At 41.4% G+C, this 20,083-nt stretch overlaps 1 protein-coding gene across 5 annotated transcripts in view; it reads right to left on the reverse strand.

Moving 5' to 3' along the window:
• Positions 1–1,789: 1,789 nt before the first annotated feature.
• Positions 1,790–20,083, reverse strand: part of Tnfaip8 (TNF alpha induced protein 8) — a 115,202-nt gene continuing 96,908 nt past the window's right edge. For all 5 annotated transcript variants that reach the window (XM_021653894.2, XM_060377287.1, XM_021653893.2 and 2 more), the window contains one exon: positions 1,790–2,979. In XM_021653894.2, the coding sequence (XP_021509569.1) occupies positions 2,414–2,979 (566 nt within the window). In that variant the 3' untranslated portion in view covers positions 1,790–2,413. The remainder of the gene's footprint in view (positions 2,980–20,083) is intronic.

The raw sequence follows: 20,083 nt of genomic DNA on the forward strand, positions 1-20,083 counted from the left end.
CATTTTCGATAAGGGACTTCAGCATGTGCAGTGTTTGACATCTACAGGTTGTTCTTAAACTGATTCTCCACAGATACTTTGCTCTCTTAGGTGTGCTAGAAGTTTTCTGTCAACTACTTGACACAAGCTAGAGTCATCAGAGAGGAGGGAGCCTCAATTGAGAAAAAGTCTCCATAAGATCAGGCTGTAGGCAAGCCTGGAAGATATTTTCTTAATTAGTGAAGGGGGGGGGGAGGTGGAGAGCCTGCCCTTCCTCCCCCAAGCCCCCATCTGGTAGTGCTGGATTCCATAGGCTGAGTAAGCCACAGGGGATCAAGCCAGTAAGCAGGACTCCTCCAGGGCCTCTGCACCAGCTCTTGCCTCCAGGCACCTGCCCTGCTTGAGTTCCTGCCCTGACTTCCTTTGATGATGAACTGTTACAACCAAGTGTGAGCTGAATAAACTCTTCCCCCCCCCCCAACTTGCGTTTTGGTCATGGTGTTTCATCACAGCAACAATAACCCTACCTGGATGGAACACTGTCATATGAAACCATGGATCCTACCAGCATCTAGCGTGGACATTGTGTTTCTACGCTACAGGTCTATCAGCGTGACTCAAACGTGCGCAGACATCTCTAAATTTCTCCCGTTCTTCTACGTTTTGTTGGTCGTGTCCTGAGCTAGAAATTCTTAAAAAGCTGTCCACTTCACCACCTATACTTCAGCTGTGCGAGATCCGGTAGAAAAGAGAAAGTGTCAGATCAGTGGCTCCCATCAGCTCAGACTTCCTGCTTCCCTGAGGTTGAAAAAGAGGTGGTCAAGGAAGGCTGTTGAGCCATGTTTATGAGCCATTTAGCAGTTATGAAGCCCAAGTATCAGTAATGCAGCCATTATGCTAGTGTTAAAACCTCTAGCAATCATCTACAGGCTCCAGGAGGTAAGAGTTACACTGTCAGCTCAAATCAGGTTGTCATATCACACAAGCACAGATACTTTTTTGGCTTTGCTTGTTTGTCTTAACTGGGCAAAGCTGGGTCTCAGAGAAGGGTTACTGACCACACTTCCTCCTAACCTACCAAAGCAGATCTTAACTTCTGAAATTTTCACTCGTGAAATCTTTTTCTGGTAGATTTTTATTTCATTGTCAGTATTCTTGAGGTAGGCAAATGACAGGCTCGGTGGCAATGCCAGTATTTAGTGCTGGTGGTTGGGCCTGTTACTTCCAGATGACCGAGTCGGCCAGGAGGCTTCTTATTCTTCTATACAATGAGCAAAGATCTACTTTGTCATCCATGCACCTAAAATTATACAGAAATAGCACAGCAACTGCTGGAGACAGACACAATCCTTGGTCCACTCATCAAAGAAGCAAATAACACAATCTAAAGCCTGAGTAGTTAAATAAAAAAGTTATCTTTTATTCATCAGTCCCCTTTAAACATTGAAATGCATTCATCTTTCTTAGATTACTTAGCATCGTCCTTCCTATCCTTTCATCCCTTGCTCCCCTAAATTAGTCTGATGAGTTCATTTTTAAACTCAAGAACTTTTTCCTTTTTTTTTTTCATGCTACTTACATTTTATTGTCTCAATATCAAAGCCAATCTAGAATTTTTTTTTCTCCTAAGTGTGAAATGGATGTTAATACTGGAGACTTTTGTCAGCACATGTTCGGGATGACATCAAAGTTAGGCCCTAAGCAAGTATTTCAAGGCAATAAGGTGCCACTACAGTTTTAAGACTCTAAGTATTACCAATGGTTCTAAAAAGTAGAACTCAGTTTTAAAAGCACACTCTTACAATGGACATTACTCATGATGTCTGTTTATTTCCACAGTCATGATTTCAGATATGCAGTTTTCTGCTTTCCTGAGCATTCAACCCGACTGCTTCAGACTTAATTCCTGAAGGTCAATGACAATCTATAACAAAGAATCAAAAGTAGACTGGAAAGCAAAACTTGTTTCAAAAGGATCAATGACAGCAAAGGGAGGTTTCTGGCATTTTAAAAGAGATACATGGACATAGTAAAGAATAAAAGTGAATGAAGATACAGAACTTTATACATAATACAAATATCCAATGTGCCACCAACATAATTCCCCTAAAACACAAAAAAGTCCCGGAGATTGGAGCCATGCTAATCTGTCTTTATGTCACTCTACATTTGAATTATCAACCATCTATTTTTCCCACATCCTGCCATTCATTAAGATATTTTCAGCCAGAATTTTTGGCAATATGCTTTTTTTTTTCCCAAATAGACAAATCCACATAAAAGTATTACCATTAATGTACAACAATTGGTTGTATGGTGCCAAGGCTTTCTGAAATATATGTGATCTTTAAAAGATACTCCATCCTCCCTTCATGAGTCAGCAATGCTCCATCTTCTCATACATCGCTGCTGGTCACAATCTCATGTCATGAGCTCATATGTTCTCTTCATCCAACATTTTGTTGATGCCATCGCAAAGTTTCTGTAAGTGAGGTTTAAATTTTCCAAAGGGATTATACAGGGCAGCCAAAAAATCACAATCTGAAAAATGATCAAAGACATTATTAACCCGTCCATGAGACTTGGCGGTGAGGTGGCGCTGAATGATGTCGTGCAGCAGCTCTCGGCACTCATTCAGAAGCCTGGACAGCACGTTGCGGTCGAAGGTGTATTCCACTTGGTGGAAGCTGACGACCGTCATGGCAAGCTGGTGAACCTTCTTCTTGAACTTCTCCATCAATGCCAGCTCATCTTGATTGAACTGATTGTTCCTGTGGAGGACGGCCAGCTTGATGACTGTCTTGATGAGGTTCTTGATGACCCTCTCCGCCTCCTTCTTGTTCTGGGTGTACTCCTTGGTCACCCTGTAGAGCTCATCCAGCACCTCACTGCTGGTGTCATCAATTAGGGTGGTGGCGATGGATTTGGATACCATTTTACCCAGGATCTTCTTTTGTGCCTGAACGGCCAGGTTTTTGGAATTAAAGACATCTGTGGCCACTATATAATAAAACAAAAAAGGAGGGGGAGAAAGAACAAAAGATCAGTTAATAGCAAGCAAAACAAAACAAAACAAACCTCCAAGTTTTAGGGAGTACTTCCTCTCAGTCCTTCATTATTTACAGTTTCTCTCCCATTTACTGATATAAGTCTCCACTCAGAAAAAAAAAAAAATAGATTCAATGTTTTATGAATTTCCAGGCATTAGGTTCTCATTTGTGGAATTAATGAGTTGATGTGTAATTAAAATCCCTTATACCTTCTACTATGTAATGAGTGATTTCTTTAGCAGTTAAAGTTAATAACTTCCTTGAAAATAACTTTTGATTTAGAAATACTATATTTTGGGTGCTGGAGAGATGGTTCAGTGGTTAAGGGCTGTGGAGGACATGTATTCAGAACCCAGCACCTATGTTGGGAGGCTCACACTGCCTGTAACTCCAGCTCTACCGGGATCTGTCATCTTCTGGGCACCTGCACACATGTAGCACGTATTCACATAAATGTGCACACAGCCATATAAATAAAAATAAATCTAAAAATTAAATATCATGTCTTATGATGTGGTAAACCTTTCTGCCTTTTTATCTAGCTTAATTATAAAAAAATGTATTAAAGAATTTTATAAGTCAACTCTATACCTATCTGCTAGGCACCTGCAAACCTAGGCAACTTAAGGAAACTCATTTGATTAAAGAAACTCATTTGAATGAAAGCAGGATAAATAACATGGCCATGATAATGACTAAGATGGTATATTTACTCATATAAACCCAAAGGAGAATTCTCTTTTATAAACCAGTTACAGAAAGCCTAAGTGCCTAAGATATTGGTCATTGCTCTCCCAGCCATCCCACCCACTTTGAATTTCACTCCAGATGTCAGCTTTTGGAAGGTTACACTCCAGAAGGAGCTCACTGTCAGCTGCTGCTCCCAGTCCACTGTTTCTTTGAAGTTCTGAGAGAAAAGCTTATTGCGTGAGCCAACAAAACATGCTACATGAAAAACATACTTTGGAAAAGCTGATCCCCAGAGTTGACTTTTGGAATGCTCATAACTTAATTTGGCTGATGTTTAATGTACACAGAAGAAGAGTTGCATGGATTACAGATTAATGGCAGACAACATGGAATGCCTCTAGCTTAGAGTGCAGCAGTGAAAATGCTCAACAAACCTACATTAGTTTTACTCTCCCATGATTAATCCCTTCTATGTGCTGCTTGCAATCTGAAAGCTTGTCTATGACTCTGCTTTTTCTCCTTTCCCTGGCTGAGGGCCTCAGGGCTGCAGTTCTCTGGATATCCACTCTACTTTGGGATCCAGAAATTTCTGTTCTCTCTGTACATGCCAGGAAATGCACTTAGAGCAGTTAGAATGTAACCGTTTAGTAATGAAGATGAACAAGTTAAGGCACTGATGATATAAGATGATGTCCAGTTTGGATAAAAGCTAGCATCATTAGGAAGCAATATAGCAGAACTACCAAACCCAGGCTGGGAGGACATATATGAGCAGTGACTGCCTCCGTGTACAAGTTTCATGCTAACTGTAATGTGGGGACAAAAAGAATCCACATTACACTTAAAATCTGTATCTGTGCCAGGTATACAGTCTCCTGCAGGTTATCACAGACCTAGTGAGTAGAGCTCACCCAGGAACACACAGCTACTGAAAGGCTGTACTGATGGAGCCAGAAATGGCATCCTCCCCACTATTGATATTAAGTTACAGAAACACGAAGTGAGACTGCAAAAGAAGAACTGAAATACATCTTGAGAGAGAAAAGGAAAGTGAAAAGCTATAAGAAAAGACCAACTTCAGGAAGGTTTCCAAATTTCAAAGCATTTGTGGTTTAATTAATAATCTTTTCTTAGTCCCATCTCTTCAATAACTTGCAAAAGAGTGTTAATTCACACTAATAAAAACCTTACCCAAGAAAATGGTACCACAGCAGTTAATGTTGCCACATTAATGGCCAAGGACTCTCTTCTATAACTCCAGATACAGAGCTTAACCAATAAATCCAGTTTCTACAGGAAGGAATACACAATCATTCTTAGATACCAAACAAATAATTTAGATTTCAGCAACTTATTTTATATAAAGGCTTTTGGGCTCTTAATTTTTTAGAGATTGACACAGCCTCCAAACATCCCATCTAGAGTCCACAGCCATGTTTCCCAGACAGACACACTTTCTATCGGGAAATACTGAAATGAGAGAGAGGCAGAGAGAAAGATAGAGAGACGTTTTCTCAAGGTTGAACTTGCAGCTCTGTAGCTCACGAAGCTACTTTCCTCATTAAATCCCAGCACTCCATCTCATTTCAAACATAAAAGAGGAGCGAGGACTCTACCACATAGCACTTCAGCTTCCTGCAAGCCAGGCAGGAAAAGCCAATCTACTGCAGACTAAGCAAGATCTTCCCTCCCTGACCGTGACCGCGTCATAACCCAGACATGGAAGCTGATCTCTGAGGTTTTTCCCTTCTTCCCAGAACTTCCACATGACACCTTCATCTTGCTCTTTAGACCAACTCAGTGCACTTTTCTCCCTCTCCACTAGAAAGACTCGCATTCAGTGGGTTTATTTTTCACCATTAGAAATGGCTTGTTTTGAGCCAAGCAGCCCTGTGGCTGACAGCTGCTTGCCAAAGATATGTGGTCTGGGATCATAAAATATGACTGTTTTTTTTTTTTCCCTTGGACACTAACTGTTGCTAGTCTCGCCTGCTCGGGTTCACTGTCAGTTACATATGCTCTGTCAGATCTCTCGATGGCCAGGCATATATCAGAGCTAATCCTGACCTCAGTTTTCTCCTTCTGTCTAGTCTCAGCCCTTTGTGACGTTGTCTCCATGACTTCAGATAGCATCCATGTGCCAATGACTCCCACAGTCCTAACTCAGACTTGAATGCTTGTCCAGACTCGTTTTGCAAAACATTGAAGACAGAATTCTTTTGAGATTTTGCAGGCATCGGATGTACCGTGACCCTAATTGAATCCTGGTTCAGCCCGTCCTGCAAAGTACTCTCTCTCTATCATTTACCACCTCAGTTAATAGCATCTCTGCCGGGTACTGCTCAAGTCAGAGAATGGGAACCAACCACCATCTCTTCCTCCCCTTTCTTAGCCCATTACCGTGTTTCTTTTCCCATTTTACCACTGATCAGTTTCTAAATTTTATCCTGTTTCCTCTGTCTTTGCCGTCATCTAGTTCAGCTCCTTTCACACTTTCAAAAGACTAGAGGTAGAAAAATCTTTTCACACTACAGTCAGGGTATTTTGAAAATATACAGGAGAAAAGGGGGTTCTGTTTAAGTTCTCTGCCAGCCATTCCCAGTTCCTAAAATCATTATTTACCTAATCATTACCAGCTTTCCCTCTGGTCCCTAAGCCCTCTACCTACTTCTCTGTGTCATGCCCCGGGCTTGGGCAGGCACCAGTTTCTCCCATCTCTTCACCATACCTGTGTACTTCTCAAGGAAAATGTTTTGGTCTGAAAAAAATACAAGTTTCAAATACACATTTGGGTGTTTCCGTTTGCTTATTTCAAAACCTAGAAAAATAGACACTTGTTTTGACTCACTAAATATGGAGAGTTTTTTTCCCCCTGTGTAAGCATATTCAAGAAGTGGTTTCTCTTACCACCAGCAATTAGTTTTCTTTAAAGAGTAAAAATTTATTGTTTACCAAGGGAACACATCAGAAGACAATCATACAGATATTTTGAGTGTAAGCAAGGTATAATATTTCAGACTTGAGCTGCAGTGGAGGATGAGCCTCACCAGCCCACTGCTGCTTCTGGCCTGGTCTATGTTTAAACACGGGACAGAGAGACGGACCAAGGTATGCTCCTGCAAGCAACTGAGAGGCACATGGATGTTCTCCAAGGAGACAGTGTTGAGAATATTGATCAGCTGCTTATAATTAAGAGGGATTCACTTGCCTTGGGAATAGACATGGAAGTTGTTGGCAAAAGGAAAAAAGTGACACCGCATCAAGTATGTGTGAGGTCCTACTCAGATGGAAGAGACTGTTCCATCTCCCCTCTCTCCCTCTGGGACTTAATCAAGCAGTCACCTCAGCAATGTTTCCTGTAAAACAAACTAATATTTAGGGAATCTTGGCTTTACCATCAACAATTGTAGAGTTGGCGATAAATATTGATGGTAAAAATATTCCAACCCATGTGTGCAAAAAAAAAAAAAAAACGTGTTCAGAAGAAAACAAAGAGGGAAAGCCTTTTGATACTATCAAAGAATGAAAAACATAGTTTTCTAAAAATTAACAAAAGGCCCCATAATTTCTGATATTGTATAATGGAGGACTCAAGTCATTTATTTATCAGCAAACACAATCTTTTCACTCAGCAGGTTTGTTAAACTTGCTGCTTTGGAATGCTGACTATAGATACACGGCATTCCAAATTTTTACCTAGTTAAATTCTGTCCAGTGGACCCAGAAATGAGGAAGGATGGAAAAGGAAAACCATTTGGAGAGCCTGCTAGCCACTGTGCTGAATTCATAAATGTTCTTTAAACAAACAATGCAAAACTAAGCTTTCTTATATTTGAATAATTCCTAATGTAAGTAGACTTAGGGAAAGAAAAAGCACTTTTGGATGTAAGATAAGGGTCAGAAACAGGGTAGTGGTGGTGCACACCTTTGATCCCCACACTTGGTAGGCAGAGGCAGGCAGGTCTCTGTGAGTTCAAGGCCAGCCTGGTCTACAAAGCAACTTCCAGGACAGCCAAGACTGTTATACAGAGAAACCGTGTCTAAAAAGAAAAAAGAAAAAAAACTTTAAAAAAATTAAAATGAATGAAAGAAAGAAAGAAACCAGTGAGAAGCAAATCTAGCTTTGCCTTAAGAGCTCAGCAGGCTAAGAGTTAACTGCCCCACTCTGGGGTCTGTCGGTGCTCCAGGTGAGAGTGACTGGTTATGTATTCTGACACCAGTCTCCACACTGAAGAGTTTGAAGTAGGAAATCAATAAGACAGACAAGAAATGAACTTAAAGGGAAGGGAGAGGAGGGGAGGGGAGGAGAAGGGAAGCAAGAAAAAAGTCTAGCAGGGGCTGGGGTGGAAAGGCTGTGGACAGTAGAGCTGCATATCTGTATGAGCAGTAAGGACAGCTGGCCCTGAAGAGATCAGGAGTAACTTGCGTAGGTTGGAGAGAGGACAAGTGCCAGGCACCTTAACACAAACTGCATTTATGTCTTCAGAAGGAAGGGGCATCCCAGAGGTTGGGAGAATAGACATACCTTGGGTCCTTAAGCTGACTCTGGAATGCACAGTGGTATGCATGTATTCTCCTGATGCTAAATGGCTGAGACCCAGCAACATATACCACCACAGGCACAAGGGTAAGCCACACCCCCCACGTAACCCAGAAAAACATGTTCCTTTAAAGTTAAAGGCCACATAGAAGATGCACCTTAGAGAAATGGGTGACTTTGAAATGCCTCCTGTCACTCACTGGGCATGTTCTTAGCAGGAGCGAGGAACTGTGTATCAAGCCCTGACAGATTTCTTTTATTGTCCTTCACCACTTTACAATTCGGTAAACTGGATGAAACCTGATAGGGTGAAGAAATGGCTCCTGCTTGTGGAGGGGTGGTAGAATTTTTCCAGTGGAGTGGCAGCTCACGAGTCTTGGCATTCTTGTCTACATAGCTTAGGATTGTCCTTTGGGTAAAGTGTTAACAGCTTTCCTTGTTCCCTCATTAACTCAGGTAAGAAAAATCTTCAAAACATCCAGTTTGTGTTTATGTGAAACTACCTTAAAATTATACCCTCCAGTACATAATGAGATTTTTTTTCCTTAGCAAAAATATTTAAAATAAAAAGACTGCAGTATGAGCCATCAGTGGGCCCTTTCTGTGGCATTTCTTCCCAGCCTCCTGGAAAAGCAGTCTATGTAACAAGCCCAAATACTCTGCAACTAACGAATGACTGAGCGCACTGCTCAGGGCTAGTGATGGGACTGGGCATCCTTATCTGTGAGCTGAGACTACTGAGTCAACCTCCTGGGGTCGCTCTAAAGATTAGGAAACAGGGACTGCACAGAGAGGCACACTGCCTGCCACAGAAAGGCTCCTCTGCAGAGCTGTGTGGAGAAAATGACACATTAAGCTTCATATATATTTCGACACTCTAGTTATGAATTACATTTGGTCAAAAATCAATCAACTCCTTCCATTAATACATGAAACTGAGAAATGCAAAGGACCAGATGGTTGAGTGAAAACAGAGACCTCATGTAGTGTACCTAATCGCAACTTGTATTTCCTTTTCCATGACGACATTGAAATATACATATATATATATATATATATATATATATAGTATTTAAGTCCTTTCAAAATAAAAATTTTAATTTCTGAAGGATTTTGATCTCTCTTAGCAACAGATTCAACTGCAGGAACACAGAGAGGTAGCAGAAAGGTCTTTGGTCTGAGGAAACTGGTCCTCTGAGAACCAAAAGAATGCCTGCCACACAATGATAAGAGGAGACACAGTTGCGACACTCACGAAAAGCTGTGCCACACGGGCATCTTGAAGAGGAAACAAACCCAAACCAGAAGAGCCACAGCGAAAGCCACCCACACTGTGGCATCACCACGGCAGGCCCAGCCATCTTAGGCCTCAAAGAGAATCAGGGACATGGGGTACAGGAAGCCAGGGCAGCTAAACAAAGGGCGAAAGCAGAGGAATCTGGGCTGTAAGTCTGGGTGCAATTTAATTTCTGTAAATTCAGCTTTCTCGTCTGCTAAGTCGTGTGTGTGTGTGTTTGGGGTAGGGCATTTCCAGGTGGTGTGGACTGAAGTGAGATCTACCAATTACAAATTTTGAAGCAGCCATGAATGTGCTGGGCTCCTGGGGCATCTCAAGTGACCTCTGACTTCAGCTGCCCTCCTTGGTGTGACCAGGAGCCCCAGAAGCAGAGACCACTTGAAAGAGGAACCAGTTCAAACACACTGTGTCCTCTCTGTTCATCTTTTCTATTTGATAATCTGTGGACAAGACAAAAGAAGCCCTGAAGATGACAGGAAGAAGGCTTTCCTATATGCTCAGGCTGTTCAGTTGCATTGACACTGAACTGTTTATCATGGTTTCTGAGGTTAACTGTGTATCCTTTATTCACATGATGAATTTTGTGATGACTTTGAGCATGTCAAGCCAGGGAGCACCTCAATGGATAAAGCATGAGGGCCTGCATTGGATTTTCAGTACCCAGGTGAAAAAGCCATGCTTGGTGGCCTGCCACTGTAACCACAGCATGGGGGAAGGGAAACAGATGGGTCCTGGGACTTGCTGTCCAGCCAGAAGAGTGCACTTGGTAATTTCCAGACCAATGACAGATCCTGCCTCTAATGAGGTGGACAACTTCCCTGATGACAACACCTCAGGATGACCTCTGGACTCCACACAGGTGTACATATGTGCATGTGTGCTTGCACACACACGTACATACACATGAACATGCTACCTGATTCTTACAAATGTGCATACACTCATGCAAAATACAATGTCAGTTGTTTCAACTCTTTTAATGTCCTATTCTTAGACCCATCTCTGCTTTTCCCATCAATGTTTGCCAGGGATCATTCCATCCTTTTATTGCCTTCTTGACAGCACAGACTCTGACAAGACATCCCTAGTGCCTCCAGAAATAGAGGAAAATTTGATGATGTTTGGATGAAGCAGTATGGCTGGATCTCAAAGAATGTCTGTTTCATAAATGTTAGGACAGTAGTTAGAGAAACAAATATATTTCATGGCTGCCCAAAGTCATGGCAAGATGTACATAGCCATAAGAACCCATTAAATTATCTTAGGGAATAGCTACAGTAGAGATACAAACAATAGACAATAATGATGATACCCACCATTGAAATATAGTTTTGTTAATCCTTTGAGAATCTCATACAGCGTAGTTTAATCATGTTCACCCCAAGCCTTTCCCTTACCCCCCAGTTTCACAGCCTCTGTTTTTGTTTTTTATAACACCAATTTGTGCGTTCCAGGTACTTCTGGATGTGCGACCATCAACTGGAGCATGGGTCACCTACCGGGAGCCACACCCTTAGAGGAACTCGATTCTCCCTGGCCACAGTGCTTTGCACTCTCCAGAGCTCTTCAGTAAGGAGTTGGGGCTCATGAGTCCCTCCCACTCCCTGTGGAATGTTACTGGGCAGCCCCTGTTTTAACAGTTCTTCCTACACTGTCCCCTGAACAGTGTATATACTATAGCTACTATACTGTTGCATTATCTTACTGAAGTTTCACAGCAACCCTAGAAGACGACTACGACTCATATGTTCAGGTGGGGGGAGGAGGTCTTTGAGGCTCAGAAAAAAAAATGACTTAACTTTTTTATACAATATATTTTGATCATATTCCTTTTCTTCTCCCTAGCTCCTCCCAGATGTTTCTCATTTCCCTATGTAATTAACTTTATGTTCTCTCTCCTTCTAAAGAAAAAAAGAAAAGAAAAAACAAAATAAAGGTCAAACAAACAAATAAAAAACCCAATAAGACATATATGCACCAAAATAAAAAGCACACTCAAAAAACATGGAGTTCCTTTTGCATTGGTCAACTATTCCTGGGCACAGGGCCTGTCCTGGAGTGTGGTTGATACTTTTATCAAACCCTTCTTCGGCAAGGCTCAGGGATCTAAGTGGAAGAGGAGGCCGAAAGATTCTAAGAGCCAGAGCTGGTGGATGACTCCAGGGAGACAGTATTTTCCAGGCACAACAGGACTGACAGACACATGAACTCACAGAGACTGTGGAAGCAGGCGCAAAACCTGCACAAGGTTCAAACCAGAGAGAATCCCAGCACTGGGAAGGGCAAGTAGACACAAGTTCCTTGCCAAGAAGCTACGTGCAACTGATACCTGCTGGGAAATGGAAAATTAGTTTTCTTAATGGAGTGTCACTGAAATTGAGTTACATTCAAAAGGTCACATAGTCAGTGAGTATTAGAGACATATCTCATGCTAATGTGTTCGCTAAAAGACTAAAAGTGTGATACGTGAGCTTCAGAAATAGCGTTTCATGTTGCAAATATCTACCGAGTACCTTAATGATGCCTCTCTAAGGAAGAAGAGTAGGTCAGCCTGTGTTTTAAGATTCTATGGAGTCATCTTTAAGATATTATGGAGTTCAATAAAAAAATGAACAAGAATGTAAACAAATCAAGTGAAAAGTCTCCCAGCTTTGCTTCACTCGCTGCACATTCTGATCTCAACTCTTGCTTCCAAGAGGCAACAACTGTTCTGAGACTTTTGGCATCTTTTCAGAGGTATGCATACATCTGCCCCTGCGTACATACGCAAATGCATGAATAGATCCTGAGCTATGTGAAGAAGTCTTAAAGGTCCTCCGACTCTCCTCTTTGATTCTGAGATAAGGTTTCACTATGGACAGCTCGGGCTGGCCTGGTCCTGGGATCCTCCTGAGGGCTAGGATTACAAGTGTGCGCTTAGACTAGGACTTGTGATTCTTACAGAGTGTAATTTCTGCATGGTGAGTGCACACATAACACGCGTAGGTGTTCACAACTGTATGCGTAACTGATATAAAATGACAACGCGCTGAGGAATACAGCCGTTTACCTTTGTTGCTTACTACTGCTTGTAGAAGAATGAGTCCTTTATGTGTGGTGGGAGGAAGCAAGGATGTCTGTCTTTGATGAAATGTGTAAAAAAGAGTGACCAAGTACTGTGACTAAGATTATCATATAACCTATCACCCAAATGGGGTACCACTGAACAGGTACTACAGGTAACTACACCATGACAACAGATCTGTAACTGCCCCAGGTAAATGCAAGTAGTTTTCCTACATGAATAAGAAAGGACTTACTTGAATATTTATAAGGAATTTCTTGAGCATCCTGTAAACATATTGACCAGAGTTTCTCCCAAACTTTGTTATAAACAAAAATACTAGTTTTTTTTAACTTTTATTAATTATACTTTATTCACTTTGTATCCCCCTATAAGCCCCTCCCTCTGCCCCTCCCAGTCTTACCCTTCCTCCCCCTTCTTCACACATGCCCCTCCCCAAGTCCACTGATAGGGGAGATCCTCCTCTCCTTCCTTCAGATCTTAGTCTATCAGATCTCATCAGGAGTGGCTGCATTGCCATCTTCTGTGGCCTGGTAAGGCTGCTCCCCCCTCAGGGGAAGGTAATCAAAGAGAGGACAGGAACTCCACAAGGAGAGCAACAGAACCAGAAAATTTGAACACAGGGGTCTTCCCAGAACTCATACTCTAACCAAGTAACATACATGGAGATAACCTAGAACCCCTGCACAGATGTAGCACATGGCAGTTTAGTGTCCAAGTGGGTTACATAGTAATGGGAAGAGGGACTGCCTCTGACATAATCTGATTGGTTTTTTGTTTTTTTAAGAAGTTAGGAGGAATCATATTGATGGTGTGGGGAGAAGTCTCTCTATTTAAATAGGTCTTAAAAGAATGTTTACCAAGGTTCCCTTTGGAGATACTCATGTATTCATTCAGTAAAAAAAAAAAATTATATTATTAATTTTGCTTAATTAATTCTTCCAAGCATATTTCAAACAGGACCCATGGGACCCAAGAACAAATTTGTACAGTACAATCAAGATAATTGGCTAACAAACTGATGGGGTTTCTTAGTATTGCTCTGGAATGGATTCAGAGTAAATTACTGCAAAGAGGAGGGGACCAGGCAGGCTGTGGGCAAAGCTAATGCAGGCAAAGCTTCTGGAACCAGGCAGCCTGGGTCAACCTGAGGGGCCTTAAAAGTGGACCACATTCCCTACTTCCTGTGTGCCTCAATTTCTTTATCTTCAAGTGGAGAGTATTTGCTGTAAGGTAATAAGGTGAGTTTGTGTTAGTAAGCATCATCATCATGACTGCTATCCCATCATTAGGATAAAGTTCTAGTATGGTTTAAGCTAAGGGAGAAGAAAGAATATTAACAGATGTACATATACCATTCAACAGAAACTTGTGTTGAGTGTTTGTCATGTGCCCGACGCTGGGGCTTCAAGCATAAGTAGCAATCTGTTTCTCCAGGCACTCAGACTAACAGGAGAGGGAGGGATGATGGGAACACAGGTGGGATTCACCACAGAAGGGCCACAGCAGGATTGTGGGAAAAAAAAAAGCAATGGCAGCGAAGTAGTGGACATTAACTTTTTTGAGGGATGAAAGGATGGAGGGAGCTAGAGTTGAAGATTTCTCCAGAGGGGCTTAGCCTCAAAAGAAAAGAAGATCTTGCCTTACAGAAATAAGTGTCTGTATTCCAACACTGACATATAGACTTCCTACTGGCTAGTGAGGCATTAAAAATTCTGTTCATTGGCATCCCTAAAAACCAGAAGCCGAAGTATGGATGTTAGGCAGAAAATGTAAACGGTAGCTGTGTGTAAGTTGTCACAGCTTTCTAAGGCCCTGCTTGCTACTAGGTTTCTCAGGTAGTGCTTCAGGCAAAATGCCAAAGAGAGAGGTAACTGGCATCCAGGGCAGAATTCTGTGCCCTGAGCCACTGGTATCAGAAGTGCAGGAATTGGCTTGGTAACTGCTACACTGGCATTATCGGAGTCTCCAGGACTCTAGTCTCAGAGACTGCACTTGGGAAGGGTGAGTGATCACGATGAATAATAAAAATTCTGTACTGCTCCGGGGCGCACTCCGAGAGCACTGGACTTAAAATCCCAGATAAGCACGTGCTGACCACAGAATCGTACTGAAAAGAAGACTCAATGAATAACATCCCCTTTCAAGATTTTACAGAAACGGAGATGCTGACTAATGCTTAGAATCCACATAAAATGTTTTCAAGAGAGAGCTCATTAATACTCAAAGAGTTAATACTCAAAATAATGCAGCTAGGAGAGTAAAGAGTAAGCCTTTTCTAGGAGATACCACAAAGCACAATTCAAAGAGGGCCTAACTCCTACCTAGAGGATTGAAATTAAATGAAATTATCTTCCAATCATTATGCAAAACTGACTGTAGTAAGCTTTTTTTTTTTTTTTTAAATTAAGTAAACCTTTCCTTATTTACTATGTTGAACTGGGAAACACTAATTTTTCTTATAGATGTTTCAAATGAGCTTGATTTGTTTGATGTATTTAAGTGTGTGGAGTCTTTCCATTGTTGATTCAATCCTATGAGAATGTGGAGAAAAACCCTCTAAATAGCTCTGTGATTCTGCACTTTTCTAAGTCAAGCCCTGCCACTTGCCAGAGGCCAGGGCCCCTGATGAATATGTATATTCATGAATCATTTAGAAAAACAATAGCAAATTCTAAATCCAGCATACTAGAGTGAGATTTAGTACTGAGCCAGCTCACACACTGGTACCAATGGTCAGTATACACTTTCTGGTCTAACCAGGTCGCTTCTGGCCACATAATAAAGACAGCCTAACAATATAATTACAGTAACCACACGACAGTTAGCAAAATACGTCAGAATCCTTTCATGCACATTTTTGATTTGGACCTTTAATTTATCGTCCCTAAGAGGCAGAGGAGTGAACCATGGTTTTTGGAAGCCAATGGTGCCTAATCAGAGACAGAGCTGGTGGACATAACTTCTTATTAGAGCACACAGTTGTTCTGTGTGAAAAAAAGCAAAATTAGGATAATGCTGATTGTTTATAAAATTTCCATCAGCAACTCTATTCTGCTAAGTCAGCTACATCCCACTTCTCAGTTTGTCTGCCCTTTCTGCACCAAAAATAAGAAGCATAGGACTTACCCACCAAGAGATAGAAAACTAAAGAAAAATCGTATGTTGTCTAGCCTTACACCAGGTCTTCCATCCCTGTTCAAAAAGGGCTTCTCACCTATCAGCCTCAGTTGAAAGACCATGTCTTCCTAGAAAGCTTCCCAAATCCAGACAGCCAGAATAAATCTTTCCTTCTAACCTGCTTTCTGCTTGATAAACAAGTTCAATTTCTATCTTACCTCAAGTAACGTACCAAGCCTCTCATCTCTGTATTCTTTGAAGTGCTTATCATATGCCCTTGAGCTACAATGGAATGAACCAAATTCCAACTCTCTAATCTACCTCTGTGGACTTCATTGGTACCTTTTACAATTCCCAAACACATGTCAGAAAATCAGTTCAGATCCTTACATCTAGAGCAGAATAAAGGAAATGCTTTGTACTCTATGGCTAAGAACATAACCCTGTAAATGAGATATAGATACATTCTATGTGGTACTGGTGTTCAAACACAGGCCTCACGTGTGGTGGGCAATCCTTTGTGTTTTAAAGGAGTAAAATCTATACAACAGTGGCACATTTTCTGTTTTTATTTTTAAGTCATTGTTTTTCTCTTCATCCTTGTCCAAATTGTGCTGAATAACTAACTACTTTGTTGGCAGAATGATCATATTAGTTAACCCAATCTTTGCAGCAAATGTTCTGGAATCTTCCATACAAATATCTCAAGCCCATCTGTTTGAGTATTTTAAGAGCAGTAACCTGTTGGCCTTACTGTTGGCATCTCCCAAATATTCATCTTGGCACAACCTCCCAAAATTCTGGCCACAACCTTTCCCCAGCAGTTATATTAAAATGTCAGTCAAGCATCTTATGACCATGCCAAGGTCTGGAGGGCAGCTCCTGCTGAGGGTAAGCACGTGGTGAGAGGAGACTTACAGGCATTCTAGTAAACTGCTTCAGTCCAGACATCAAGGCTCCCATGCTTGAGGATCTGTGATAAACCCAACTCTCTTCCCCTGTAAGCTGGGTATATCTTCAGACTCTGAAAACTAGTTCTTTCCCTGCTGCCCTTTTCTTTCTAGCGCTGGGCTTCCTGGCGGCCTCTGTTAGCCTGAGGGGATCAGGAAGCACAGCAGAGCTTACAGCCTGGACTTCCCATAGTTTGGGTCGGCACAGAACAGAAGTACGCTTAGGGTTAGTAGGTGAGTGTTAGAAAACTGGGGAAATGAATATCAACATCTTTGTTTCGGATTTTCTTTGAACAACCCTAAGATCCGTTCATAATATGCTCACATTCTGATACGACAATGAGCTGAGCTGTGACCCCACTTTTGAAGGTTTCTGGTCTTCTGAAATGGTGACTTCAACCTGTACCACATAAATGTAGCCAGATTTTGGAGCAACTTCTGAAATTCCTACTGAATAGTCAGGAATTAAAATCCTGCCCCACAGCTCTGATTTCTGATCTGGTAGTCCCAAGCAGTTCTGGGATGGATATTAAAGCAGGCATGGTGGACTGTAAAGAGAAGATGCCTCCTGATTAAGACAATAGAATCTCTAGTCTGGGTAAAGACCTAACACTCCAATGTGACCAGATCAATCCCCTGGCCAAGGAATCACTGCTAGAAAGGGGTTCACCTTAAGACATGCTAACGGTGGGATAATTCATTCTTTGAACTAAAGTCCTAACTCAGGCTTATTCAACTCTTACTAAACAGGTAATTCCCCTACTGTAGTTTCTTACTCCAAGATAAGACAGAAAAAGATAGCCACATCTTAAAGAGTTTGAAAAAGAATGTTTAGAGAACAAACAAACAAAAAAAGAAATTTGTAAGAAATAGTAAATATGTAACTTTTCTATCAAATACCATAAAACCTGTACTTAGGACAAGGAATTACATTTTTTTATGTCCCCCACCTTGTAAGACTTTTCTGCAAGTCTTCCCCACTCAGTAAAACGCTGTGTAAACAAAGATCCACTGCTCTGTTCTAGGAATTCCATGTCCTAGAGCAGTGACCCTTTTCTCCTTAGAGCAGTGTGACCTGTTTTCCTTCTTCCTTCATTTCCTGTGCACCAGCTCTTTTCAAACTAGCCACCTGAGGTTGGACCATAGCCAACGTAGAGAAGACACAGCCACCAACAGGGTTAGAAACGAACCAACCAGCAAACAAATGTGCTGTCTCACTGTGTTCCCTCATCTGAGTGCACCCCTCTTGAGCAAGAATAAAGCTGGTTTTGCTCAGACCCAAACCAAACCAACTAACCAACCAAACAAAAAACCGCCCTGCCTACCAAGGTGCTTATACATTAGCATGGTGGTTTGAATATGGATAGACCCCATAGGCTCATATATTTACATGCTTTTTCACCAGGGAATGACACTATTTGAAAGAATTAGAAGGATTAGGAGGTGTGGCTTTGTTAGAGGAAATGTATCCCTGGGAGTAGGCTTTGAGGTTTCAAAAGCCCAAGCCAGGCATAGGTTCTTTGACCTCAGATGAGGATGTAACTAGCAGCTACTGCTGCAGTGAATGCCACCATGCTCTCTGTCATGATGTTAATGGACTAATTCTCTGTAAGCAAGCCCCCAATTAAATGCTTTCTTCCATAAGAGTTGCATTGGTCATGGTTTCTCTTCACAGCAATAGATCAGTGACTAAGCCGATTAGAAACCAGAGGGCATGTACGGGCCTAGTAAACTTAGGAAATGAACACAAATTAGGTATAATTTGTATTCTCAGGAGGACTTGCAGGGTGATGTGATGGGAAAATTGAGACTGATAATGGCTGGCTTTCATAGCACTTCTCATTTAGTCACTGGGGTACTTTGAATGAGAATGGCCACATAGACACACAGATTTGAATGTGTGGTTCCCAGCTGGTTTAACTATTTGGAAAGGGTTAGGAGTTGCACCTTGTTGGAGATGTGTCATTGGGGTGGCCTTTGTGATTTCAAAGACCCACACAACTCCCAGTGTGCTCTCTCGTCTGTGCTTGTGTGTCAGAAATGATCTCTTAGCTGCTGCTCCAGTACCTTGCCTGCCTGCCTGCCTGCGGCCATGTTCCCCACTGTGATGGTCATGGAACTGTCAGACAGAATAAACTTTGTAAATTGCCTTGGTCCTGGTGTGTCTTCACAGCAACAGAAAAATAACTAAGACAGTCACCTACTTCGGCTATATTTAGTGCCAAATCTCGTTTCTATACAATGTGTTAATTAGGTTATGGAGAGGTGATAAGTTTATAAAGATCTTAGGAGGAAGCTGAACTGGATGTCACCATATCAATGTGGAATCCTAACCAGCAAATAAACTTAGAGGTCACAGAAAGACTTCATTCACTCACTCACTCATTTTTCATTTCACAGATTTTTTTTTAACTGTCTATCATGTGCTGGGCAGAATACCTGCTCAAAAGAAGCTCATCTTCTAAGGAAGACCCCAAACAGAAACAAGCATGTGAGTACTAAGTACTAACGGGAGCCATATGAAAAAGAAGTGTATAAATTAGAGACTATGCACCCTCATCAGGGTAGTCAGGGGAGGCCTTTCTGAAAAGGTGACATTCGAGAAGAGACATGAAGAAAGCACAAGAAGCAACCTTGGCCTGGTGTTAACACCCAAGTTTCTCCCACAAAACTTTTTTTGACCCTGCTACCCAGCTCTTACTAGAGTAGGAATCTGTGTATTTATTTATTTTTTCCATTTTGACCTAGAGTAAAATCCTTGTGATCGGTTGTAATTTGCTACTTATTTCTTGCTATAATAAATGGTCAGTTAATCTCTAGTGTGTATCTTCTGGATTTGTGGGGAGGAGGCAGAATGGAGGAGGAATAGGACATAGATACTGTTTCTATGAAACATAACCAAAATAAGTGACTTCACATGATGCATTTTCCTATCAGTTATGTAGCTACTTCAACTACTCTTTTTTTTTTCAACTACTCTTATACAAGCAATGCATATTTCTTTTTTAATTTTATGTATACAAGTGCTCTGTCTGTTTTCATGCACACCAGAAGAGGGAATCAGATTCCATTACAGATGGTTGTGAGCCACCATGTGGTTGCTGAGAATTGAACTCAGGACCTCTGGAAGAGCAGACCGTGCCCTTAACCTCTCTCTCCAGCCCCTCAATACATATTTCAATGCCATCTTTTGGGAAAAAGAATATTCTAGTCATTTAATAACTAAAGACAAGCATAAAAACAAACCATCTCTTGATAGTACTTGAAACTGGTAGGGATTACTGAATACCTACACTCTAAAGAGAATATAATTCTGTTTATAAAGAGTATGTATGTGTTTGTGTTTATATTCTTTACAATTATTTATTTAAAAAAAAAAGTGGAAATCTAGGG

Source organism: Meriones unguiculatus, chromosome 2, assembly GCF_030254825.1.
Source record: "Meriones unguiculatus strain TT.TT164.6M chromosome 2, Bangor_MerUng_6.1, whole genome shotgun sequence".
NCBI classification, from domain to species: domain Eukaryota; kingdom Metazoa; phylum Chordata; class Mammalia; order Rodentia; family Muridae; genus Meriones; species Meriones unguiculatus.